This window comes from Cydia strobilella, chromosome 15, assembly GCF_947568885.1.
Source record: "Cydia strobilella chromosome 15, ilCydStro3.1, whole genome shotgun sequence".
Classification (NCBI taxonomy): Eukaryota; Metazoa; Arthropoda; class Insecta; order Lepidoptera; family Tortricidae; genus Cydia; species Cydia strobilella.
Window position 1 is genome coordinate 435,140 of NC_086055.1, and position 27,060 is coordinate 462,199.

Sequence of the window (27,060 nt, forward strand, 5' to 3'; positions counted from 1 at the left end):
CACTTCTGTGTAAAATATATTTAAAAGTTAACGAGACGGGTACATACAATACATCACTCATGAGTCATGGACAAATTTAGAGGAACGCAGAAAAAAAGTTTAATTACTAATTTTGAAATTACTTTAGGTGCTGTAAGTAATTAAACCTTGTTAAATTCTAGCGTTCCTCTTAATTTGTACATGAGTATTTAATAATATCACGTATTTCTTATTTGAGTCTTAAGTACTGAAAAACTGTATCACGCTTGTACAGTCGAAGGCAAAAATATCGATAAAGATAAATGGCTCAAAAATATGTGAACACGACTTTATTGTCTAAGGTGTAAGAGCGTAAGTACAGATCATTTTGAAACTTTGGGAATGTATATATATTTATGCCCTTGACTGTAAGTAAGGGTGCAAGGGTGTAACATAAAAAAATAGCTTATTATTTTATGTTACACCCTAATCTTAGTTAGCTTAATCTCTTAACTTTGCGATGTAAAAGACGCAAACGACGAGTTATTAATTAAGCATACTATAGGTATTTATAAAATGTAATGTGATGTGTGTGGCGATAAGACCGCCCGTTGTTTATATCTGTAGGCCGAGCACATGATTGACGCGACAGTATCTCGCCGCGAGATAGACTACCCGTCTTTTACTAACTGTATGAATTAAAGGGGGACGGGTAGTCTATGTCGCGGCGAGATACTCTCGCGCCAATCAATGTGCTAGCCCAGCTGCTCGTGTTTCTGTTTTCTTTTGTATTGTTTAGGCGTGCAATAATAATTATTTGTGCAACAAGAGAGGAAAGTTGGTTTTTCTTGCGAGTGTTGAATTTGATTGTTAGAATCTTGAGCGTAGCGAGGGACTTAAAAATACGAGATGCAAAATAACTTTGCTCTCGTGTGACATATATAATTTTTCACCTCAGTAGTGAGAACATAATTAAAGGTTAAAATGTATTTCGAATTTGTAATAGACCCCGAACTATGAAGTGGCAGTTCATGGCCTTCACTAAATTAAAAATCTACTTTGTTTTACTCCGTGGAGTGACGAAAGTAGGCTTGTTCGAACTGCTGAGGTGAAAAGAGTATTTGTATACGTAGGTAGTGTAGGTACATACTATTAAATTGTTTTAAAGATGTAGAGGTAAGTGACCTACGACACCTAAGTGTTTGAAAGAAGCGTCGGCAACCCTATTAGCGTTGTGTCGGCGCGCGCGGTGCGGGGAGCGGCGCGTTGAAGGTCACTCCATTGTATTTTTGTGTAGGTATCAAAACGGTAGGTATTTGCGTTTTCTTTGAGACATAAGTATCTGTTCGTGAGAACTATTATATAATCTGTAATAGTACGATTAGTACGGTTTATCGACTTATACGCGCCAACATAATTTCAACTTTAGCATTGCGATTTAAGGTTCAAATTAGATTGCACTTTCGAGAAATGTGACTTTTCTTCAAATTAATCATCAGAGCTGGATTATATGGAATATATTTGGATTTTTTGGGAAAACCTTGTAGATTGGTGCGGCCTGGAAAAGGGTTAACTGTACATAGCCAATATGGCGTTGTGGAAAGTTATCGGAGCGGCCGAGTTGCTCAAAAATATCTGAACACGCACTTTAGCGCCTTGACAATAGAGGGGTGTTCAGATATTTGTGAGCACCCTTTTTTTGTTTTCAGAGTGGGAAATGCATTTACGGACCGTCCCCCCGGCCGCGGGAAGGCCAATGGATGGGGGGGTGTGTGGGACTCGCCGCTCCTGTCCCCTCTCATCTGGCGAGAGGGGAGGGGAACTTTGGCCCTTCCCACTAAACCCACTCCGGCGTTTCACCCTCTTTGCCGTTTGCGAGAGCGCCATGGACACCCTGCCTGCTCCGATATAACTGATGGCGACTATACCTACAGTGACTAGGAATTATTTTACGACGATTATAAATAAAACCAGAATATACTTCATTGTATCATGTATTTTCCTTTTGCGACTGGACATAAAGAAATATCACTTAAACGTTAGGTACACTCTTTAAAACTCATACATTTGTTTCACACTGTTTTTCTGCTACAGACAGATTTATAATGTCAACATTTGCATTGTACGTGTAAAAATATTCTTAATAGCAATCGATTTCATAGGATAGGTCTTTCTATTAGCGTCGTCCTAATAATTGGCATTATTCATATGAAATCTGGGTGCCAATGAATGGCATTTTCGATGACGATCAATGGGTATTTACCCTACTATTACATCACTAAATACGTCGCAGATTACATAATACCACAATAGAAGATACGCCACACTCAACTCCCCTTCGACCCCAGAGTTGAGCATACACAACCTCAACACAACAGTCAACCATCTTTTCTCTTAGATACGTCCTTATAAATGTGACGTTTTCAACCAAAAGGTACCACATTGTCGCTTGTTGATAAAGTTGGTTTCTATTTGAAGCTATATGGAAATAGCGCCTTACTGACAAGCGACAATAAGTACCCTTTTGGTTGAAAATGGCACAAATAATATCTGAATATGACGATGTACAATTATCTACTACAAATAAAATATATTCTAATCTATTCTATTTTTACTTCGCATGTTAAATCCAGCTCTCCGGATATGTAAATAATGTTAATTTTTGTTTGCGAGGAACGTTGGAGTACTAATAAATGACGAATAACATCGGTTTACGTTTTAAAATCGGGGTATTTACGAAGTTACCATACAAGCACAATATCGTGAACTCACGAGATTCATTTTACATGCAAAATGTCACGTTATTATCTATTGCTATACATAATATACAAACGGTTACACACATGATAATAAGATTGTCGCAAATGAGCCAAAATAAATCTTACATGAACAGAAAAACAATAACGTCCATAACACAAGCTTTTTTCATGACTACTACCCGTTTACTTCGAGTTGGCCGTTGCATAATGACGTCACAGTCATGTCACAGTGCTAAGGGTCGCCGCGAGGTGCGGGGGGAGGTAACGGCCAAAATTAAGCAAACAGCTAGTATTTGCGACGATTTTAGATATTCTTGGCGTTTAATGGTTAATCGCAGTCACCATTTAAATGATCATGGTCAATTGATATTCCCTTATGGTTGCCCGTTCGAATGAGAGTGGCGTATCTGTTCTTTTATTATGTAATCTGGTATCGCACATAATGGTACCTTTATTCGACGCACAAAAAAGGGATAGTAATCAAGGAACTGACTGTACAGTTCTTTTTAATTATGGAAGTTTTAATTAAAACTTATGCACAGTCGCCATTAGATATATCGGAGCGGCCGAGGTGTTCACAATATCTGAACACAAGAGGCGTGTTCAGATATTTGTGAGCGCTTTGGCCGCTCCGATATATCTTATGGCGACTGTACAACCGATACCTAGGTGTAAATAACATTTTTGTGCCAAGAAAGAGTGTAATATATAATTAAAAGAATAGCCAGGATTAAGATATCTAAATAGTTCATAATAGTTGTTTTAATTCGTGAAATTCATTACCACGATTGATTTCAAGTGTCTTGTATCACTGGTATGTCTTACATGTCTAAATTGCTGTTCAATAAAGGTAGCCAAATGTATAAAATTACGTGTAGTCCCCATGAGATACATCGGGGCGGCTGTGGTGCACAAAAATATCTAAACACGCACTCTAACGCCTTGACAATAGGGGTTTTTTTTTATATAAACTGATCGGCGATTGGCCCTAGTCACACCTGATGAAAAGTGAAGACAGGGCCTAAGATGGAGCTCACCGGTTCAGTAACAGCCTATTCACTCTTGTTCTTGTTGAGAGTTCTTGTTGTGTTGTTGGAGTGTTCAGATATTTGTGAGCACCACGGCCGCTCCGATATATCTGAAGGGACTATACCAGTTGAGACAATGCCAACGTAAATTCTATTTAGTTGGACAATTACTAATTGTATTATAAAATAAAATAAACAATAAAAGGTTTATATAAGATTGGCGATCGGGGTTTAACTTTTATTGAACAACATTTTACAAAATAACACGAAATTTTTAAAGTTTTTCAGATTTCATTAATAATAAATAGAACATACGCAATGCACAAATATTTTTGAATATAACTTTTTATTTTTGAAACTTGGTGATAAAATGGTAGTGAGATTTGATAAGTGACAGATGTGATTTTTTTTATGTAATAGGAAGCAAACGAGCAGGCGAGCCGCCTGATGGGAAGCAGTCATCGCCGCCCATGGACATAAGCAACACCAGAGGAGCCACTTATGCGTTGCCCACCTTTGAGAACCCTAAATACCTGCTTCTTGTAGAACCCCATGTCATAGCGCAAGGGAAACACCTCAGAAGGTAGCTAATTCCACAACTTGCACGTCCTGGGCAAAAACGAGCGAGATGCCCGCTTGTTTTTGGTTTTGATTTGATTTGGAAACAGTTCAAATTTTTTACGTTTTGTAACCTTCCCATAGTCAAAAAAATACACCAGATATCTCACTTTTTACCGTAAAATACATATTTCAACTGTTTCGTATGATGTACTATTACCACAAATTAAAAAAATGTTTGTATATTGAAAAATATCTGTGCAACTGTATTTAAAAACAATTTTAGTTTTGACGAATTTAAATATAACAAAAAGGTAATGGACAATAGAAATGAGGAACTAACGAATAATGGAATTTGGGTGAAGTTAGTCCAAATAATTAAATGCAAACCCTGTCTATTGCAGGAAAACTACTTCTATAGCCATTTATATTATATCACATAAATTACATTTATTATAAATATAATAATAATAACATCCTCTGGTCGTACGCTCGGGGTCGCCGCTTAAATATATGATAGACAAGACAGAGGAGCCGCGCTCAATAAAAAAATAAAAAGTTTTTTTTTTTAATAACCAAAGACAACAATAAATAAAGGATATTTTTGAAGAAACAAAGGCGGCTAAATATAGTTTTGAGATTTATTTAAAATAATTGAGCTCGCTTTTCGCATTAAATCTTGAAACACGCAAAAATAAAACTGGTGTAATCATGTTTTTTTTATACTACGTCGGTGGCAAACAAGCATACGGCCCGCCTGATGTTAAGCAGTCTCCGTAGCCTATGTACGCCTGCAACTCCAGAGGAGTTACATGCGCGTTGCCGACCCTAACACTCCTCTCCCTCGTTGAGCTCTGGCTGTTGGTTTTGGATCGCACAGTAAATACTAAGTGGTATAATAATGCCTCATTAAGAAGGTGCAAGAACTAGCAAGCAAGGCCGTATTGAAATAAGATAAGAAAATTATAATGATAATAACGATACAAATGTTTTAAATCGATCGATACTGCAAGGAAATGAAACTACTCTAAGAACAAATTAAATTATTTTCTATGAAAATATTTTAATTTGTGTTTTTTAAAGTAGACACACTACTATTTATACTATAAACTGAAATAAATGTCATATAAAACTATACGTAAACTACAAACTACATGTAATGAAACTAATAAAATACGCATGCTCTCATACCTTCTAAATGGGAGTTTTCAGAAGAACGTGTACCATTGAAATGTTTTCGAAAAACTAACAACTTTAGTAACTAAAAACATGATAGTTTTACGAACTTTTTTCTGAAAATGCCTTGGGCATACGGGTCTCAATTTTAGGTCGATTTCTTCCTCAATATCAGCCCATCCCACTTACCTTACGTAACCGAATGTGATGGATTGAAATCGCAAATATTGTAGTTAAAGGTGTAATACGAAAAGCGAACAAGTCGCATGGACTTTTGGAAGGTAAAAAATAAATAAGCCTAAATTAAAACCTCACTATTATAACTCGGAATGTTCGTCTTTGCCATCACCTAACTGCGGCGTTTCCGTCGCTTCTACCTCTTCTTTAATCTCCTCTTCTTGATTCTCCTCTACCACTGGCTTTTCAACACTTTCCTCTACTTTCCCTTCTTTTATTTCGTCTGTAACTTCTATGGTTTCCTCAGTTTTGTTCTCCTTCTTAATTGGCTTCTTAGGCCTCCAAATCTTCATTTTATTTACTAGATACTTAACTTCTCTGTCCAAACCGCCCATCTTCTCTCTTACGCTATCAATAGTCAGCTTTATCTCTTCATTCTTTTTCAATGCGTTCTGTTCTTTGATAGACTTGTCCAGCCACGCTTGAGTTTCTTCGATTTTCTTTTCTAAAACTGTGATTTCGACCTGAGTGAACATGTCTTTCTCGGGGTTGACTTCTTGAGTGAAATTCTTTGCAGATTTCAAGAATTCATTGGAAGTGTTGAGCATGCTGCGCAGAGCGGCAATAGCGTCGGGTCTTTCTCTGTGCTCCCAATGCTTATAGAAGATAGTATTAGTTTTCTCCTTGATCAAAGCTAGTTTCTCCTCATAGAGTTCTGTCGGAGCTTCGTAACCGTCTTCATAAAGCCATTCAGAAGTTTCAGAACATAACTTCTTGACTTCCTCGATCTGTTCAGGGGTACCACATTCTGAAAACTCTTTCATGTCCATTTTCATCTGGGCGTCAACTACAAACGCCTCTAAACTGTTCAGTGCGGATTCCCTTTCAGCTCGTTTCCTGTCTATAGCGTCTAGCTCAGATATTTTAGTTTTCGAAGCTTTGAACTGTTCTTGAGTCAGTGGTTGAAGTACTAACACTTGTTCATCAGTTTTGATAGGTTCTTTAAGAACAACGATCTTCGGTTTAGGTTTAGCTTCAGGTTCCGTAGCATTCAGCTTATCTCCAGCCTCATTAGCGTTGGCAGTTTCATTTTTTTCCGCTTCCGGTGCCTTTTCTTCCTTCTCTTCCGTCTTTTCAGCCTCATCAGAGCCGAAGAGCTTGCTGATGGTGCTGCCTAGCTTAGAGAGAGTGCTGTCTTTATCGTCTTCCGTAACGGTTTTTTCTGCTACGAATTCCACATTAACTAGATTGAGGATCCCGGAGTCGTCCATGTTGAAGTGTGCCTTGATGCCCTTGTGTTCGACGTTGTCGCCCGTGTGTTTGTGCAGGGCCGCACCTACTCCGCTGAGAACTACTTGTGTGAGGTTGAGAGAGCCGATGTTGGGGAGCTCCGAGGGTGGGATATGGTCAAGTTCGGCGTAGTTGACGTTAAAGGAGAAATCGTCGGTGTGCTTGTTGAAGGTGATGACCTTCTTCTGTGGGTAGGGGTTCATTGGGCTGAAGAGGGTTCTCTTGATCTGTAACAAACAAGATTAGTATAAGATTTATCTGAGCCCTCGGTGAGGTTAAAATTAAATGTGGCAGTTGGAGGGCGACCACAGGTGGCAACTGCATTGTTTAAAGCCGGTAAACAAAGGACGGCCTGTCAGTGGTCGGGCGTCTATAGCTCGGTTCCCATCGGCTTGTCTGATTTTTAGATTGACACGCACTTTTCTTACAGCTATAATATTTTAGACGCGCCGCCATTGCCACAGTTGTCTGCTGCAGTTAGATTCAAAATAGCATTTTATTTGATTAAAGAAAATAATAAAAAAACAACTTTGTACCTAATACCATATGCCGAGTTGCCGACAACCAATAACCCGTATTTAATGAAGTGAGAAGTAATATATTCCCACATTTACCAAACCAACATTTACCAAGATTAAAAATCGGGTTTTAAAATACTCTGACACCAAACCAAGAAGTTTTCCTTTAATTAAAATGTACATTATAATTTATAAATTGTAATTTACAATATAACAGATTAAACAACGATTTCATAAAATGAGATGAAGTATGGTGGTTAGTATAGGAAAATTCACACTGTTAATGTAACAAATAGCCCCTTAGTCCCTTAAATCATTCTTACCCATTCCTGAAATCAGTAAACGAAGATTTAATTACTCATATTAATAGAGAATACATGATGGTACAGTCGCCATCAGATACATCGGAGCAGCCAAAATGCTTAAAAATATCTGAACATGCACTTGCGTCTTGACTATAGATGAGTGTTTAGATATTTGTGAGCACCTTGACCGCTCCGATATATTTGATGGCGACTGTACAAGTAAAAAGAAAGATTTTTTTTTATTAAGATACACTACCGTTCATAACTATTTAGGCACTCGTAATTTTTTCCATACAATCGTATACAATCGACTTTCAGAATAATACCGCTAAGTCGCAGTCGGGTAACAGTTTTTTGTGCAGTTTACTTTTTTAATTTAACAGACATATCGAGCTTCAAAGCAACCTATTTAAATTCAATAGGAAGTATAAAAAATCTCAATCATCTAGACTATGTTTCTTAATCCTCGTTTCGTATAATTAGGACATAGAATCCCACAAGTCTATACTCTACAGTCACCATAAAGTTGTATTAATTCAAGACATTGTTTTTTATCCATGACGCTAATAGGCAACGAACAAGCGAGGCCGAACAAAACGTCGGGCCGCGGCACGTTCGGGCGAGGCACGTCCTGACTGATTTGCCTCGTAAGGCTGCCTCGTTCAGTCAGTAGGGTAGGACGGGGACAATTGAAACACGTTATGATTGAGACAAGTCAAATTTCTTGAAAATTACACGCACATGTGACGCAATACTCGAGCTATATGGTCAGTCATTCAGTCTCAAACGTCCCCGTCCTACCCTACGCGGCAGCATGTTACTGTTGGAAGGGTGGAACTCACCAATTTGTCAGCTCCGTCGACGTGGCGCGTGAACACGACCTGCACGGGCAGCAGCACCGCGTCCTTCACGTTCAGCGGCGCCACCTTGTAGCCCGTGGCCAGGGACGCGGCCCTGCGAAATACGAAATCAACACGATAGGAAGAAATCTTCATTATCGACAACTAGGGTTGCCGGACGTCAGGATTGCCCATTTGCCGGTTTTTTGTCAGGAAAGCGGGGGACTCGGCGAACGTTAGGGTTTTTTAGAAACCTCAACTAATAACTGGAAGCGACCGATCCTCTCTAATATATGGCACTATCCCTTTTAGCTATTTAGAGTTGTCAAAATTCAAGACATTATTTTATCTGTGGTAGGGCACGCAAAGGGACGTCAAGTTGTGCCAACCCTAATAATTGCTCGGAGCAATGCCGATTGCCCGAAGCGAGGAGACTGACACCCCTGCTTACACGACGTACGACTGCCAGCACTAGTCTAGCGGCGCTGGTGGCGCCCCCCGCCCCCGTGCGGGTCGCACCCCTGCCTACACGACGTACCTGTAGACGGCCCCCATGGCGACGGCCTCGTCGGCGTTGATGGACCGGCTCGGCTCGTAGCCCTGCTCCTTCAGCAGCCCGAGCACGGCCGGCACGCGAGCGGCGCCGCCCGCCAGCACTAGTCTAGCGGCGCTGGTGGCGCCCCCCGCCCCCGTGCGGGTCGCACCCCTGCCTACACGACGTACCTGTAGACGGCCCCCATGGCGACGGCCTCGTCGGCGTTGATGGACCGGCTCGGCTCGTAGCCCTGCTCCTTCAGCAGCCCGAGCACGGCCGGCACGCGAGCGGCGCCGCCCGCCAGCACTAGTCTAGCGGCGCTGGTGGCGCCCCCCGCCCCCGTGCGGGTCGCACCCCTGCCTACACGACGTACCTGTAGACGGCCCCCATGGCGACGGCCTCGTCGGCGTTGATGGACCGGCTCGGCTCGTAGCCCTGCTCCTTCAGCAGCCCGAGCACGGCCGGCACGCGAGCGGCGCCGCCCGCCAGCACTAGTCTAGCGGCGCTGGTGGCGCCCCCCGCCCCCGTGCGGGTCGCACCCCTGCCTACACGACGTACCTGTAGACGGCCCCCATGGCGACGGCCTCGTCGGCGTTGATGGACCGGCTCGGCTCGTAGCCCTGCTCCTTCAGCAGCCCGAGCACGGCCGGCACGCGAGCGGCGCCGCCCGCCAGCACTAGTCTAGCGGCGCTGGTGGCGCCCCCCGCCCCCGTGCGGGTCGCACCCCTGCCTACACGACGTACCTGTAGACGGCCCCCATGGCGACGGCCTCGTCGGCGTTGATGGACCGGCTCGGCTCGTAGCCCTGCTCCTTCAGCAGCCCGAGCACGGCCGGCACGCGAGCGGCGCCGCCCGCCAGCACTAGTCTAGCGGCGCTGGTGGCGCCCCCCGCCCCCGTGCGGGTCGCACCCCTGCCTACACGACGTACCTGTAGACGGCCCCCATGGCGACGGCCTCGTCGGCGTTGATGGACCGGCTCGGCTCGTAGCCCTGCTCCTTCAGCAGCCCGAGCACGGCCGGCACGCGAGCGGCGCCGCCCGCCAGCACTAGTCTAGCGGCGCTGGTGGCGCCCCCCGCCCCCGTGCGGGTCGCACCCCTGCCTACACGACGTACCTGTAGACGGCCCCCATGGCGACGGCCTCGTCGGCGTTGATGGACCGGCTCGGCTCGTAGCCCTGCTCCTTCAGCAGCCCGAGCACGGCCGGCACGCGAGCGGCGCCGCCCGCCAGCACTAGTCTAGCGGCGCTGGTGGCGCCCCCCGCCCCCGTGCGGGTCGCACCCCTGCCTACACGACGTACCTGTAGACGGCCCCCATGGCGACGGCCTCGTCGGCGTTGATGGACCGGCTCGGCTCGTAGCCCTGCTCCTTCAGCAGCCCGAGCACGGCCGGCACGCGAGCGGCGCCGCCCGCCAGCACTAGTCTAGCGGCGCTGGTGGCGCCCCCCGCCCCCGTGCGGGTCGCACCCCTGCCTACACGACGTACCTGTAGACGGCCCCCATGGCGACGGCCTCGTCGGCGTTGATGGACCGGCTCGGCTCGTAGCCCTGCTCCTTCAGCAGCCCGAGCACGGCCGGCACGCGAGCGGCGCCGCCCGCCAGCACTAGTCTAGCGGCGCTGGTGGCGCCCCCCGCCCCCGTGCGGGTCGCACCCCTGCCTACACGACGTACCTGTAGACGGCCCCCATGGCGACGGCCTCGTCGGCGTTGATGGACCGGCTCGGCTCGTAGCCCTGCTCCTTCAGCAGCCCGAGCACGGCCGGCACGCGAGCGGCGCCGCCCGCCAGCACTAGTCTAGCGGCGCTGGTGGCGCCCCCCGCCCCCGTGCGGGTCGCACCCCTGCCTACACGACGTACCTGTAGACGGCCCCCATGGCGACGGCCTCGTCGGCGTTGATGGACCGGCTCGGCTCGTAGCCCTGCTCCTTCAGCAGCCCGAGCACGGCCGGCACGCGAGCGGCGCCGCCCGCCAGCACTAGTCTAGCGGCGCTGGTGGCGCCCCCCGCCCCCGTGCGGGTCGCACCCCTGCCTACACGACGTACCTGTAGACGGCCCCCATGGCGACGGCCTCGTCGGCGTTGATGGACCGGCTCGGCTCGTAGCCCTGCTCCTTCAGCAGCCCGAGCACGGCCGGCACGCGAGCGGCGCCGCCCGCCAGCACTAGTCTAGCGGCGCTGGTGGCGCCTCCAGCGGCGGCCGCGCGAGTGAGGACCGACGACACGCGAGGCCACAGGTCCGCGCACAACGAGTCCAGCTCGGCTCGGGATACCTGACAACACAATACCACAACCAAAGATAGATATAACTCCGTAATAGATGGATACAGTCTAAGAAAAAAACGTGCCTCGAAAATCACGAAAATTTGATTCTCGATCAGATGGCGCCACTAGTTTTGGCCTACACTCGTATAGAGGGCGTTGACTGTTTCGTTTGTTATTTATAATTTTAACGCATACCAGTGAAAGAACATGGGTCAAAATCATATAAAAATAGTTAATGCAAATAAAAAAATCATTTATCCATATTTAAATACATTTTCTCGTATTTTTATAAATATTTATTTTTAGTTTTAAAGTGTGTCGACTGTGTAGTGAATTTACTGGGGTTACAAAATTTACTATGACAGTACCGCTCTAGTATAAGTTACTCTATGCCACAACATAACTAATAGATTATCATACAGAACGGCCCCGCCCCGCCACGCCCCGCCCCGACTCGAATAGCCGGGTCCACACATAGCGATTAGCCTCGCGAGGAAATTTCCTCGCGCACAAAACGGCCAGTGTAGACGTGCCTCGGCCGAGGCGGCGCGCGCATTTTCCTCGCCCGAGCGGCGGCGGTTTTTCGGCATGATCAAAGGCGCCTCGGACGTTTGCCGCGCGCCAGTGTAGACGTATTTGTTTATGTTATGGTGCGTGTGATTATTTTGTTCGTACTGACTACTAAAGTCAAAAGTTGTTAAATGTCAAAACACGGAAGAACCCCCAAAATCTCCTATGATTCCTTCTTTTCTTCCTCCCTTTCTTTTGAATTGCTTTAAAAAGCAAAATAACAGAAACAAGCCCCAGCAGTCAATACGTGCGGCGCCATTTTGAACAGCTGACTGAATGACGCCATCTTGCCGAGCAAATTGGCTCGGGTGAGGCAAACGTGCCGAGGCAAATGTTACACGAGCACGCGGCCGCGCGAGGCCGGGCGTTTGCCGCTGCTCGCTACGTGTGGACCCGGCTATTCGCATACAGCCGTGCGCCGTAGTGGACTCGTGATTAGCAGGGTCCTTAAGGAGTTTATCAGGGGAGGCCTAAATGCTTTAATGAAATTTATTAATTACTCACAAAGTGTTTAAAGTCCTTGTCATCCAGCAAGCTCTCTATCTGCGCGTAATGCTCGGTATTGGCGGACAGCACTATCTTGAGCCTCTCGGCCTCGAGCAGGAGTTTCTCCATGGCCCGCGGCGAGGCGCGCACGTCGCCGCCGCCCTGCGCCTCCCACGCCTTGATGAGGTGCTCGCGGAGGCGGAGGGTGATCTCGAAGCCGCCGAGGGTTCTGAAAAACACTCATCGTGAACACTCTAATCGGGACGGTTGCGTCATAAATGGAGGACGGAGCAGGTTCGAATACTAGTTCGTACCACAAGAGTTTTGCCACCACAGTTGCCTCGTAAAATATGGGTTACAGTGTCCTATAATCTACTATCTTTCACCTGATGATCAGCGAAAGTCGCCAACGTCATGCTGAGAAGGGAATTTATATTTGGGGACAGTCTTACCGACCTAGCCCCGAACTAAGCAAAGCTTGTACTATGGGTTCTAAGCGACAATATGTGTCGTTCTCAAGTAAAAGGTACCACATTGTCGCTTACCATAAGGGTGAAATTTGCTTGCATCTCTATACAAATAACAGGTCAGGGCGTACTTTCTCGTTTCTTTTTATTTTTTTAAGAATTTTCTCGCATGTGTTTGCGTATACGAATAAAATTTATCTTATGTACCTGTCGTAAGCAACGCCCAAAACTTGCATTTGCGGCACAGTCTCCACGTAGCCGCGGTCCTTGACCTTCACGTTCTTGTATTCGACGAGAGCCGCCTTGGTGGAGCCCGCACCCATGTCGAAGAACAGCGCCTGCCATGGAGTGTCGTTGATCTCCTAAAGAAAACGATATCATGAAATAAGACTATGAAAACACTACCGTCAAAATCTCAAATTATTAAATTAAATCGTATATACGATTTAATTTGGCGTGCAATCTTTACTTAAAAATAATGTAGAAGTGTAGGTAATATTACATTATTCACGTCAATGAGTGACGAAATCCCAACAGCTGAAAAAAACTGAAAATGTAATACAAGCTGGCTAATTATTATAACAAATAAAGAATCTGTCACTCTCGGACAAAAGTTAATTTTCAATAACGTGCTCCACAAGAACTAGCCGCCTCGCGAGGAAATTGCCGGACGAGGCATGTCTCCACCGACCGAGCTGCTTCGCGCGGCAATTTCCTCGCGAGGCGGCTCGTTCTGTGTATACCTATCTTGACAAACAGTGGTACCCTTTTCTGAGAATGACAAAAATTACAAATAGAAAACAGTCATTCTAGACATCCTTTTATGGTTCATCTATCTCTGTCACTCTAACAAACAAGGGTAATGTAGGCAGAGAAAGAAAATATTACTCCGATCTCACCTTCCTTCTGAAGATTCCATAGTTGATACCAATAGCTGTGTAGTCATTGATCAACTGTAAGACAGTAAGCCCGGCTAAACCGGCTGCCTCTTTCATGGCTCGCCGCTCCGCTTGGTTAAAGTAGCCAGGTACCGTTATGACACACTCACTGATTTGTTGGCCTGAGAACAAATAAGTTTGTTATTCAATCATTTCATTTGTGATACAAGCTTTTATCACAGACTGTACTTTTCTTTCAACAGTCATTTACTTACTCATCAATATGATATTAACAAATCCAAATTTGATAAAGGAAAGGACTAAAATGAGGTAGGCTTGTCCACACTGGCCGTTTTATGCGCGAGGAAAGTGCCTCGCGCGTATGCTCGTTCTGTGTGGACCCGGCTTGTTACATTCAAAACCTATTTATCCAGAAACTCAACAAGTCTTCAAGCGCTTAAACAAACTTAAGTTAAAAGGATGAACTCAAACTCACAGCGGGCCCGAACTGGAGAAGAGTGGCCCACGACAGACCTCAATTGAAAGAGCTTTAAGAGCTAGAGGAGGCCTTTGCCAAGCGGCACACTTAGCTACGAGACATACTCTAACTCAGAATAAAAGGGCTAGATAGATAGATAGAGGTTAAACTCACCATGGTTAATCTCAGCAAAGTCCTTAGCCTTCGCCAAGAACTGAGCAACCAGCTCCTCCGGTGTGAACCTTGTGTTCTCATCATGGACAAACTCAGGAGTCCCTCTCGCTGACTCCACAATCTCATAATAGGGGAAGCGCTCTCTGTAATAGATGAAAATTTCTTTGAGTTGCAGTTTACAGGATGGATCTACTAGCGAGTGATTTAAAAGTCAAAATTTTTCTGTTTCTATTGAAATTGTGTATGTTAACAGCCTTATATGGATAAGTTGCTGATACATGTTAAACCTAGGGTTAGGTACATTTTAGTATTCATTATTATAGCGGAAACAGAAATACATCTGTGAAAATTTCAACTGTCTAGCTATCACGGTTCATGGGATAAAGCCTGGTGACATACAGACAGACAGACAGAGGAGTCTTAGTAACAAGGTCCCGTTTTTACCCTTTGGGTATGGAACCCTAAAAAGAAACATATTCTAGGTAAATGGACAACTTTGGCTCTTAACTTTTGATGCTTTTATGCATATTAGATTAGGATGACACCATTATATAAATATAGCCAATACGAAAATTGGTAATAACTCATTTGCTGACAGAACATCAACCAGGTGGGGTACTTGTAACAACTCTTAGTTATGTTATTAGTTATTATCAGGGAATGAAAACTAAAAAATAAGTGCACAAGTCTGCTAGGCATTATAAACATTTAAGGTTTAGGTACTTAGTAACAAAGTGATATGTGCCATTTTCAACCAAAAGGGTACTTATTGTCGCTTGTCAGTAAGGCGCTATTTCCATATAGCTTCAATTACATATCAACCTTATCGACAAGCGACCTTTTGGTTGAAAACGTCACATATGTTCATCAACATGTCTTTAATACATCTTCATGAAATATGAAATAGAAATGTCTTCCGTAACATTAACAAAAGTATTGGGTAAAGAAATAATAACAAAGAAAGAAGAAATAAGAAAGAAAGTAACAATCCAGTTAGCAATTAAGTATGCAAGTCATGTAAGGTCACTGAACTCTGACCCAAAGTAGGTACTTTGGGTCAGAGTTGGATAGGTATCCAAACTAGTTGTCTAGCCAATGACACTTGAAAAACTAACCTTACAAATAAAAAATGTACGAAATATCACTCACTTGTAAGCTTGCACGAGCGGGTGATCATACGTTTTCCCAAGAAGATCCAGAAGGTACTTATAAGAATTCTTCGGGAACCTGACGCCGACGGTCACGGCGTCCTCTCCGAACGTCCGCACGCCGTCTCTGAACGCCACGACCGCTGGCGTTTTCCTCTTCGACTCCTTGTTCAACACTATCTCCATCGGCACCCCCGGTGACACGATCCCGATTTTCAACCATTCCGAACCCAAATCGATAGATATCACCGCAGCACCGTCCGCAGGCGGACTCCACAGCGCTGCCAGCATCACCAAACACCACACACCATACATTTTCTGTAAAACACCAAGCTGCAATTGACGAGAAGGGCAAACACCAAAAACATCAGCGATTACACGCATTAGGTCGTCTTGAATTTTTGATTGTGCTGAGTGAAGTATGCACTTACGTGTTTTAAGGCCATGTTATTTTACAAATTAACATCAGCCCCCTAAATTTCACCAAGATTAATCACTTATTATATAGTAGAACTAAATCTTTTACACATTGTGCCGCTGAACTTCTTTCTAAAATAGGCCAGCTGCTTTTGTCCACGTCAAGTTTAACGTGTTTTCTTCTTTTTGGTCGAATGAAAGTTGCCAGCCTATTCAGCCACATTGTCAAAATGTAATTCAAAGATGTAAGTTTTTGGCATAAAATAACTTGATAAATATCAGCCAAGATATTTTCTGTTTATTGATTTATATTGGTAAGTAATTATGAATGCGGTATTGATAAATTCTTATTTTTTTAGCGTAATGTTAAGCATTCTGGAATATTCCCTTGCCTCCATTGGATTTGTTATTAAAAAGATAACTGCAGTAATGTTGCCATTACTATTTTACAATTTTCCCAATAATGTAACGTTATTACTATATTTTATTTTAATTGGTGGAAACTTCTTAACCGATGCTCAGCTAATAAAAATCAAATTATGTGAAATAATATATCTTAAATCCCTTAAAAATATATTTTTGATTGATTTACAAAATGTTGTCATGGACACCAAGTTCGGATACTTACTGTAATGTTATATAAATGGCGCAGTTACCCAAGCCGCCGTTGCCTTGCCTATAAGTATATAAAGCCTGACCAGGAATATATGATCACGCGCCATGTTGCGGAATTTCATTGGAACTAATTTTTTCATACTATACTGAACTGTTACCACTATACATGAGAATAAACAGCGCCCTCTTGACAATGATCATATATTACTGGTCAGGCTTTACTTTAGAATAGAATAGAATAGAATATTTATTGCTCTCATGTTGGTGTACAGGTCTTACTCTAAGTACAATAGTTCCGTTACAACATGTTACCCTAAAAGGGTATTGCAATTACACGTACATTAATTTAGTATTTATTACCGCATAATTTATAGGTAAAGGTGACTTGGCATGATCAATGAAAATTTTGTTAGTCTGTATTTTAACCAGTCGTACTTTTTTTGGTTTTCAATAAGGCGTTTCTGTTAGGGTTGGTTTTTAAATCTATCCTATTTGAGGATACTTTCTGCTGAGAGGGATAGATAAATGTAGTATGTTGTTTCCCTGGCCTTTTTAGCAGCAAGTTTGCAAATAGTGATCAACGAAATGTTACAAGATATCATAATTATTTATTAAAGTCTATCAGACTAAGTTATAAGTCAGTAGATGAAGGTATGACAACCTATGTTTGGGAGATCGAGCCTTCATGCCTACATTTTTTAATTTGACGCGTTTACCTATCTGACAAAATTGGTTTTCCAGACTTGTTTATATAAGTGAATTAAGTAAATTGTGAAATCCCTCTATCCCTTGCTGTCAATCGATTACGCAACGCAAGAGAAAAGCAAAAATATTCCCTCGTCATTTAAAAAAAATCTGTGACAAAAATATAGCAAAAAACCGTGGACAAGTGCGAGTCGGACTCGCCCACCGAGGGTTCCGTACTTTTTTAGTATTTGTTGTTATAGCGACAACAGAAATACATCATCTGTGAAAATTTCAACTGTCTAGCTATCACGGTTCATGAGATACAGCCTAGTGACAGACAGACAGACAGACAGACGGACACCACTTAGACAAGACTTAGACTTACAGTCTTAGTAATAGGGTCCCGTTTTTACCCTTTGGGTACGGAACCCTAAAAATAACGTCAAAATGTCAAAGAAACTGTCACGCAACGCAACGCAATGTCAAATTTGACGTTACATGACAGTGGTTTTATCACGTATATCCGAACATAAAAATACAAATCATATGTTTATATGTAGGTTACTCTTTAGTTTATGGTTTGATTGGGTGTTGATTACGAGCTCGGAGGACGCGGAATGCTGCTTCATAGTTTATGTTGTTAGTTCTAATTTGTGTGTGTTCAAAATATTCATCTGAAAGGTGAGTGCATTTCGCCCATAGTACTCTCTAATAACGCGCTTCCTTGGATTTACCAATGGTCGCGCGCCGATGACAATTGACATCGTTTCCTTAAGGAATTTATTATTACGCATTTTGTATTTTGTTCCCTGAATCACAAGAAAATATCTAGGTATCACGTTGCACCGGGCAGATTCGCGACGGTCTCGTGTTGAGCGCGCAGTATCGTTTACATGCGGTTCTAAAAATGTGTTGGGCCGCATGGGGAGCGTCGGGATAGTTCGGGAGTCGGTCGTGGGCTCCTGCTATAAATGGAACGCGTGTCGGTGGATTGTTGTCCTCGGAACGGGTGGTCCGCGAGCTCGCGTCCCTGCGTTATGTAACGGCCCTTAGCGTCGCGTCGCAGCCTGCACGTGCAATGCACGCGGCGCTTCCACGTCGGACACGACGCAGCGAGCACGCGGTCGCGCAGCGCGCAACCCCTGTCTCCTAGCAACGCTGTTGACGCTGCTGCCCCAATAAACAGAATATCAACCAGCTTGTTATATCACCAGTATCACCACCCCCAACAGTTTCGTGTAAAACGCGCGTTGCTAAGGAGTGGTAATCACAAAATTGGCTGCCCTATGGTCAGATTTATTTTTAGTGGACTTTGATTTGTGCCATTCAGCGGTGAGTATTGTTTGCGTAAATTTACCTGTTGTTTATCTGGATGTGCCCTTGATGTGCTATGGTGGAATAATTCTGTTGTTATAGGTTGGTATGTACATTTTCCTGCAGTAATAGTAAATAGATAAATCATTCATTTGACATGACAATGGTTCACTATCCTGTGACAAATGCAGTCTAATTATAACACTAGACCTTTGTGTGACCTAGTTTAGAGTTAACACTTCCTTGATGTGTTCTAAATATAATAGTCACTGTGAGGCAATGCTCTAGTGTCCTCTACATTGTCTTCAAAGGTAATTGCTATCATCTCATGAAGATTTCTCAGTTCAAACTTAAAAAGTTTAATTTCTAAATAAAATAAAAATATTATTTCTACTACCTGAAGGTTGTCTGGAAGAGATTGCTTTTAAGCAATAAGACCGCCTGTTGCTGCTTAGTTTTTTATGTTAATTTGCTGTATTTAATCATGTTTCATTGTGCACAATAAAGAATATTATTATTATTTTCAGGGGTTTTTTATATCTCAGCATAAGCTGGTAGTTAATGCCAGCTACGGGCCTAAGCCAAGTTGATGACATAAAGTCAAAGATATACATTTTGAAAAATAGGTTATTCAGCTTATTCGGTTCTAGCTTCATCTTGTTGCAAAAACTTTCTAACGATTATGATTATTATTATATTTAAACTTAGTGGGTATCACATGTATGTGTATTGTACAAAATATATCTTTATTATTTCTATTTTATCCTTCATACCAAGGCCACATAATCTTATAAGAAAGATAACTTGAATATCTGGTTAGTGAAGCTATATAACCAGAAAGATATGCCGTTTACTTAAAATATTTATGTAATTAGTCAAGATAATATGTCTAATATTAATGCAAGAATAGTAGTTTAAAAATTAAAATTAAGGACAGAATCAGAAACGAAGTCATAAGAGAGAAAACTGGAGTAAAAGATACAATATACACAATAAAAAAGAACAAATGGGCCTAGGCTGGCCATATATGTCGAACAACGGATAACCGGTGGACTAAACATGTCACAGAATGGTCACCAATAGGAATAACGAGAAAACAAAAAAGACCAAATAAAAGATGGAGAGACGAGCTAGTGAACTTCGACAGATACTGGTGGAGAACAGCACAGGATAGGAAGGAATGGGAAAAACTGGGGGAGGCCTTTTCCGCTCAAGCGACATGCAAATAATAAACCAATAATAATTGAAATTTATGTAATTGTAAAAAAAAAGAAGCATGAAATAAAGGCTATATTACTATTACTATTACTAGTAGTTTATACACTACTTTATCTACAAACATATCTAACTCTAAGATGTGTTCAGAAGGCGTAGGGAAATGACCTGTATTGCTACTAGTGCTACCTGTAAAATATCTATGGACTATAGATATTAAAATAATGCAATAAAAAATAAATTTTAACAAATACATAAACAAACTACTCATATTTTATACTAAAATGTAAATTAGAAACATTTTTTCACAATTCTACTTTCGTAACAGCAAAAAACCAACAAACAAATTACAATAGTAATGGCGGCAATTCCATCCTGTGTCAAGACGATTTTTTTTTATTATAGACAAAAAAATGAAGTCCCTATTCTCATGTCACTTGAGATCAAATGTCCTGCGGTTAATATTAAAAAAAAAACCAGACAATGGCGAGTCTGACTCGCCCACTGAGGGTTCTGTACTTTTTAGTATTTGTTGTTATAGCGGCAACAGAAATACATCATCTGTGAAAATTTCAATTGTCTAGCTATCACGGTTGATGAGATACAGCCTGGTGACAGACATACAGACGGACAGTGGAGTCTTAGTAATAGGGTCCCGTTTTTACCCTTTGGGTACGGAACCCTAAAAACACACTGAATTGACGTTTCGTATCGATAACTGTTTTAATATCTATGGATACTAGAATAGAGACCCACTTGAGTTCCGACAGCTGTTCCAAATTTAAACTCATAACCTTACAAAATATTTATACCTTAATAACATTAAAGTACAGATTTTACCTACTACCACAGATATTATTGTTGGGGTGTTGTGGGCCTGTGAGTGTCACGTCGACCAAGCGGTGATCTGCTACTACCACAGATAAGAAAGTTCTACCACAGATAAGAAAGTTCTCATAGTAAAATTGGTTGTAAAAATGCTGGTCATTTCCTACGGTTTCTGAACGCATTTTAAAGCACTAACGATATGTGCGTGTAATATCTCTGGTGTTGCAGGCGTTCATAGGCTACGGTAACTGCTTACCATCAGGCGGGCCGTATGCTTGATTGCCACCGACGTGGTATAAAAAAAAAAAGAAAAAAAAAGAAAATAGTTTTTCATGTGAAAATACATAAATAGTATTTTTTACAAATATTTCAGTATTTAATTCCAACCTCGCTTATCAGCTGCTTAATAAATGCTTAGGTGACATGGCCTAAATAAAATTTATAATATTGACATTTAAATAAACCAAATTATATTCCCTAATAGGCAATACTTAAGTATTAGAATATACAAAAAAATCATAATTGGATCTAAAAAGCATGCTAAGCTTGTCAGCGTAAACCGCTCATGTGTGCTCATCAAGTGGTCATTCAACTTTTCCATACTTTTTTTAGTTATGTCATTTTACTCTAAACCATTATACGTAATTAGTCAAAAAATTTTTTTGCCAACAACTATCAAGTACGTATTATTATATTAGATAGATAGTATTTAACCTTTCGTGTGCGCATGTCAAAAAATGTGACAACTTCATGTTTAAGTTGAATATTCAACTGGACATATTTATGGAGTAGATCTGCTCCTAAGCATACGAAAGGTTAAAACCTATGTTAAAAAACCGGCCAAGTGCGAATCGGACTCGCGCACGAAGGGTTCCGTACCACGCAAAAAACGGCAAAAAAATCACGTTTGTTGTATGGGAGCCCCTTTTAAATATTTATTTTATTCTGTTTTTAGTATTTTGTTGTTATAGCGGCAACAGAAATACATCATCTTTGGAAATTTCAACTGCCCAGCTATCACGGTTCATGAGATACAGCCTGGTGACAGACTGAATGATAATTTGCTACATACAATACAATAAAAAATATAATAATATTTTTTTTTTCCACATACAATTATCATTACGGGATGAACCCAATGCGATAATTTAGCAAAAAATTAAATGTATAAACATACAAAATACAAGTACCTATATCTAACAAATCATTTTTTTCCCTACATAACTACCTATTCAATATAACAAAGAGTTAATAATACTACTATGTTATGAGTAGTACTAATATGTTATGAGTAAGCTATTGATATGCTGTGCCCTTACAGGGTCCATGTGAGACATATTATAATTTACATCTATACTGTACCATGGTTGCAATAAAGAATTATGAATTAAACCTAGGTTTGTAAAAGTCACCTTATTGTTTGAGAATAAGGTATAAAGTTAAATGGCGTTTTCGTGAAAACAGATATTACAAAAGGGAATTCCCTAAGCTGATTACTAGGAGATTAACTGAAAATGTAAGATTTAGAAGTTTGTCAGCTTGCCATTGCTAAGGTTTCCTACTATTGCTAAAGACATGTACCTATGTATGACTTAGTCAATTCAATAGGTATAGTATACCAGGCCCCAATTTCACCACGGTGACAGGTGCGACAATCGTCGAAATCACTATTACTGACGTCACATGCCTCCATAGGCTACGGTAACCGCTTACCATCGAACGGGCTGTGTGCTTGTTTGACACCAACATTTTAATAAATAAAAAAACTCCATTATATCGCCAATAAATAAGTACTAATTTTACGATGCTGATGACAATTGTCACAAGAAACACGACAATTGTCCCAAAATTCCGACACAGAACTTATTTCCTGTCAAGAATTACCGAAAATTCTTATAAATCTTGTGACAATTGTCATCATCATCGTCATAAACGTACCTGTTTTTTGCCGATATAATAAAGTTTTTTTAAATATTACAATCATGGTGGCAAACAGGAATACAGCCCGCCCGATGGTAAGCGGCAACCGTAGCCCATGGATGTCTGTGACGTCAGCAACATTGATGTTTTACAATTGTCGCACCTGTCACCGTGGTGAAATTGGGGCCTGGAAGGGGTCTATATTGGGTCGCATAATAATTGATTGTTCTAATGTAATGTTACGCATAAAACTCATTTCGCATAATTGTTAAAAATAAAATAAAATAAAAAATCCGTTTATTCACACTTAAGTTTAGGTTACATTTGTAGGTTGAATCTATTTTAATTTGCTTAGTGGTGAACCCCTCTTTGGGTGAAGGCCTCCTCCAACTCAATCCATTTGCTTCTGTTTGAAGCTACTGCCATCCATTGCTTTCCCACAGCCTGGGATAGGTCATCAGCCCAACGGCCGCATAATTGTTATTGTGCTAAAACTATTCACATTTCTGAAATAGTTATTTGTGCAACAAGAGAGGAAAGTTGGTTGTTCTTTCGTGTTTATTTTGAGTCCCGAGAAAGCGAAAGAATTTTGAGCGTAGCGAGGGACTCAAAAACACGAGATGTAAAATAACTTTGCTCTCGTGTTGCACATATATTTTTTCAACTCAGTAGTGAGAAGGTTAAAATGTATTTCGAATTACACAGAATAATACAGAGAAACAAAAAAAAAAACGAATTTGTAATAGAAGTATGAAGTGGCAGTTCATGGCCTTCACTAAATTAAAAAGCTACTTTGTTTCACTCCCTGGAGTGAGGAAAGTCGCACGTACTTAAGTACTTACCTAATAGGTACTTCTAATATTGATTCAATTGATTGTGCTATGCTATAACTGACCTATTAATTGTAGTTTATTTATACTTGCATATTCCCACAAACATTTGGAGCTGGGCATGGCCCAAGCGTGATGTAACTAATAGGCATTGAAGCTAATAACCAACACAATCAATGTTTGTTTTGATTTGATACGCGTTTGTTTATATTGTTTGTCCTCCGTGGAAGTCCGGAGCCGGTTTTTCGTGTTTTTTTTTTTCAAATATAATAACGTGTTGAATTGTTGATCATACTGTTTAAGTTTGTATGAGGTTTTTAGAGTTCCGTACCCAAAGGGTAAAAACGGGACTAAGAGTTTTCTGTCCGTCTGTACGTCTTCTGTCCGTCGATCTGTCACCAGGCTGTATCGCATCAACCGTGATAGCTAAACAGTTGAAATTTTCACAGATGATGTATTTCTGTTGCCGCTATAACAAAAAATATTAAAAAGTACGGAACCCTCGGTGCGCGAGTCCGACCCGCACTTGGCCGGTTCTTTTTCAAATATAAAAACGTGTTGATCATACCAAAGATAGATATAACTCCGTAATAGATGGATACAGTCTAAGGAAAAAACGTGCCTCGAAAATCACGAAAATTTGATTCTCGATCAGATGGCGCCACTAGTTTTGGCCTACACTCGTATAGAGGGCGTTGACTGTTTCGTTTGTTATTTATAATTTTAACGCATACCAGTGAAAGAACATGGGTCAAAATCATATAAAAATAATTATTTCAAATAAAAAAATCATTTATCCATATTTAAATACATTTTATCGTATTTTTATGAATATTTATTTTTAGTTTTAAAGTGTGTCGACAGATGGCAGTGAATTTACTGGGGTTACAAAATTTTACTATGACAGTACCGCTCTAGTATAAGTTACTCTATGATCATACTGTTTAAGTTTGTATTAGGTTTTTTTTAAGCGAGGTTTAGACTAGCAAGAACTTAGAGTCAATATAAGTCTAGCAAGAATTTGCATGCAATTTAAGTTACATTGCCAAGTACAAAAGTAAACTGTTCAAAAGTTTGATCAGATACCGCAATGTAACGGAAATTGCATGCAAGTTCTTGCTAGTCTAAAAAACCTCGCTTTATGATTAATAACATGAATTGATTATAAAGATTTGCGTTGATCTAGATAATTTATAAATTTTTGTCAAAAATTTCATTTTTGGTACATTGATTTTATCCCTGACTGTACTTTTCTTTTCACAGGCAACTAATACTCATCGAGAAAATTCTAACAAATTTAAACACAACTATGTTTTATCACAGAGCTCCCATGGCCACCTCCTGTCTCCATCATCAGATCAGCTCGATGTCATCATAATATTGCATTGTCATCCGATTTACGTATGCAAAATTTCAGCTCAATAGGAAATCGAGAAGTGGGTCAAATTTAGCTTCCAAGATTTGACCCACACTAACATACTAACAGGGCAAGTTAAATAAAAGCTTGCCCTGTTAGTATGTTAGTGTGGGTGAAATCTTGGAAGCTAAATAAAAGCTTGTAAAATCTTCTGATCCCAAACAATAACTTATATTGACGGCTATATTAGTCATATTCGTTTTTCTTAGTTTTTCTTTTGCTAAATATTTGTCATATTGTAATATTCGCAGTGGACTTGTTACAAAACTTCCACGATGCTATTTCCTCCCGGTATATTTCCAAGGCTGCAATTTGCTAATTATATGCGGGCTCCGGGCTGTACACAACTACACACTCGTCGAGAGACCCCGAGACAGGCAGATAACGAGTGTGTACATGCTGCCATAGAATAAATAATAGTACTACCGTACAGAAAGGAAACCTAAAAAACCGAAGTTTGACAGCGGTTCAGGATCGAATCATGCTGTCACTTTCTAATATATGGCATTATCTCTTTCGGCTATTTAGGGTTGATTAAATAAATTTACAGTCCGACTAAGCTAACTGCATGACAGAAGACACATGAGTGATCCTATAAGGGTTCCGTACCCAAAGGGTAAAAACGGGACCCTATTACTAAGACTCCACTGTCCGTCTGTCTGTCACCAGGCTGTATCTCATGAACCATTATCATGGAGCTATCGCTAGACAGTTGAAATTTTCACAGATGATGTATTTCTGTTGCTATAACAACAAATACTAAAACAGAATAAAATAAATATTTAAGTGGGGCATCTCATACAATAAACGTAATTATTTTGCCATTATTTGCGTAATGGTACGGAACCCTTCGTGCGCGAGTCCGACTCGTACTTGGCCGGTTGTTTTTTCTTTTGAGGTACGGAACCCTAAAAAGTCAAACACAGCTATTTGACCCCTTCATGAGATCACGAAATCAAACAAGTGGATGCGACGCAAGTAAAGCTTTGTTTATTTTCGTGGCCGTTATTGGGTGACGCAAAAACGAGTTTATCTATAAACAAATATATTATAATATACAAATGTTACATTACCAATGATATTATACTATACTATAGATAGTTTATACTCATACCTAACGACACTAAAGGGGCCCACAGACTATCAGTCCGCCGGACGATATCGGCCTGTCAGAACAAAAATGAGACAGTTCCGAACAACTGACAGGCCTATATCGTCCGGCGGACTGTTAGTCAGTGGGCCCCTTTAAGTCGCCGTCAATACGGGGTTACTGCAATGTTTTGCCACCAGAGTGCAGCACTAGCCCGTTTAGTAAACCATAGAATAACTTATACATACTGTGCCTTTAACAGTTTTTTGAGTTTTCTGAGATAAAATATGACATTGATGCATCAAGGCGGTTTGTTTACAGAGGACCAGAGGTCTTACTGGAAAACGCGATTCCGAAATTTCGCTCTCCGTTTCTTTATCGCTCGAATAAGCAAGTGACAGAGATGTTATAACCGAAATTTCGATTTTCTTGTTTCGCGATAGACCCTCAGATTGTGGTAGTGGCGCCCCCTGCGCAGAGTTTCGCGTAATACTCCCTATAGAACAAACCATTTTACCTTCATTACTTCGTAATCTCGCTCTTCAAAAGGACAACCATGACCTTATCAACAGTCTATAATCTATATACTTAAATATTTTATTTATGTAAATTTTTAATTAAATTAAATGTTAATTATTAATATTTCAGGAAAAATAACCTTCGTAAAAATGTTAGGTTATGTGTCGAACGCTAACAAAATCTGTCATATTTCACTAAGACTTATATTGACCGGGATATAGACCGTCGAAATATCGCGAGCTCATAAATAATACAAAAGGTAATCACGGTCTATATCCCGGTCAATATAAGTCTAGTGAAACTAACCGTGAATCATTCAAAACTCTGTCATATTTGTGATTATTATTTGCAAGTTCTATTGACCACTTTACTATTATATTGCACACTAATTGTACCTAATACCTATACATCCTTGGGGTTGAGGATTCCCTTCAGACTGAAGACAAGCCTATAGCCAACGCTACGCAACGCAACGCACGTGATTACGATGTACACGCATCAAAATTGTATGAAACAATATGTGTGTAGTGTCGTGTGCGCGAGGCGCTGATGTAGGTACATATCGCCGCTATACTTACTCAACCTCGTATCTGCAACACTCATTTGA

At 41.4% G+C, this 27,060-nt stretch overlaps 2 protein-coding genes across 2 annotated transcripts in view; one reads left to right on the forward strand and one right to left on the reverse strand.

Moving 5' to 3' along the window:
- Nucleotides 1–1,936: 1,936 nt before the first annotated feature.
- LOC134747785 (hypoxia up-regulated protein 1) lies at nucleotides 1,937–16,220 on the reverse strand. The gene is made up of 9 exons (XM_063682427.1): nucleotides 16,033–16,220; nucleotides 15,603–15,919; nucleotides 14,454–14,596; nucleotides 13,823–13,983; nucleotides 13,131–13,285; nucleotides 12,475–12,685; nucleotides 11,182–11,408; nucleotides 8,612–8,723; nucleotides 1,937–7,173 (listed from the first exon to the last, which is right to left on the reverse strand). Exons 1-9 carry the CDS (start codon nucleotides 16,045–16,047, stop codon nucleotides 5,797–5,799), a joined length of 2,718 nt encoding a protein of 905 aa, XP_063538497.1. The 5' UTR covers nucleotides 16,048–16,220; the 3' UTR covers nucleotides 1,937–5,796.
- A 1,613-nt stretch (nucleotides 16,221–17,833) lies between these two features.
- The window catches only part of LOC134747778 (forkhead box protein N3-like), a 29,829-nt gene continuing 20,602 nt past the window's right edge, over nucleotides 17,834–27,060 (forward strand). The window contains exon 1 of the mRNA XM_063682420.1: nucleotides 17,834–18,001. The gene's annotated coding sequence lies outside the window, so the exon portion shown is untranslated. The remainder of the gene's footprint in view (nucleotides 18,002–27,060) is intronic.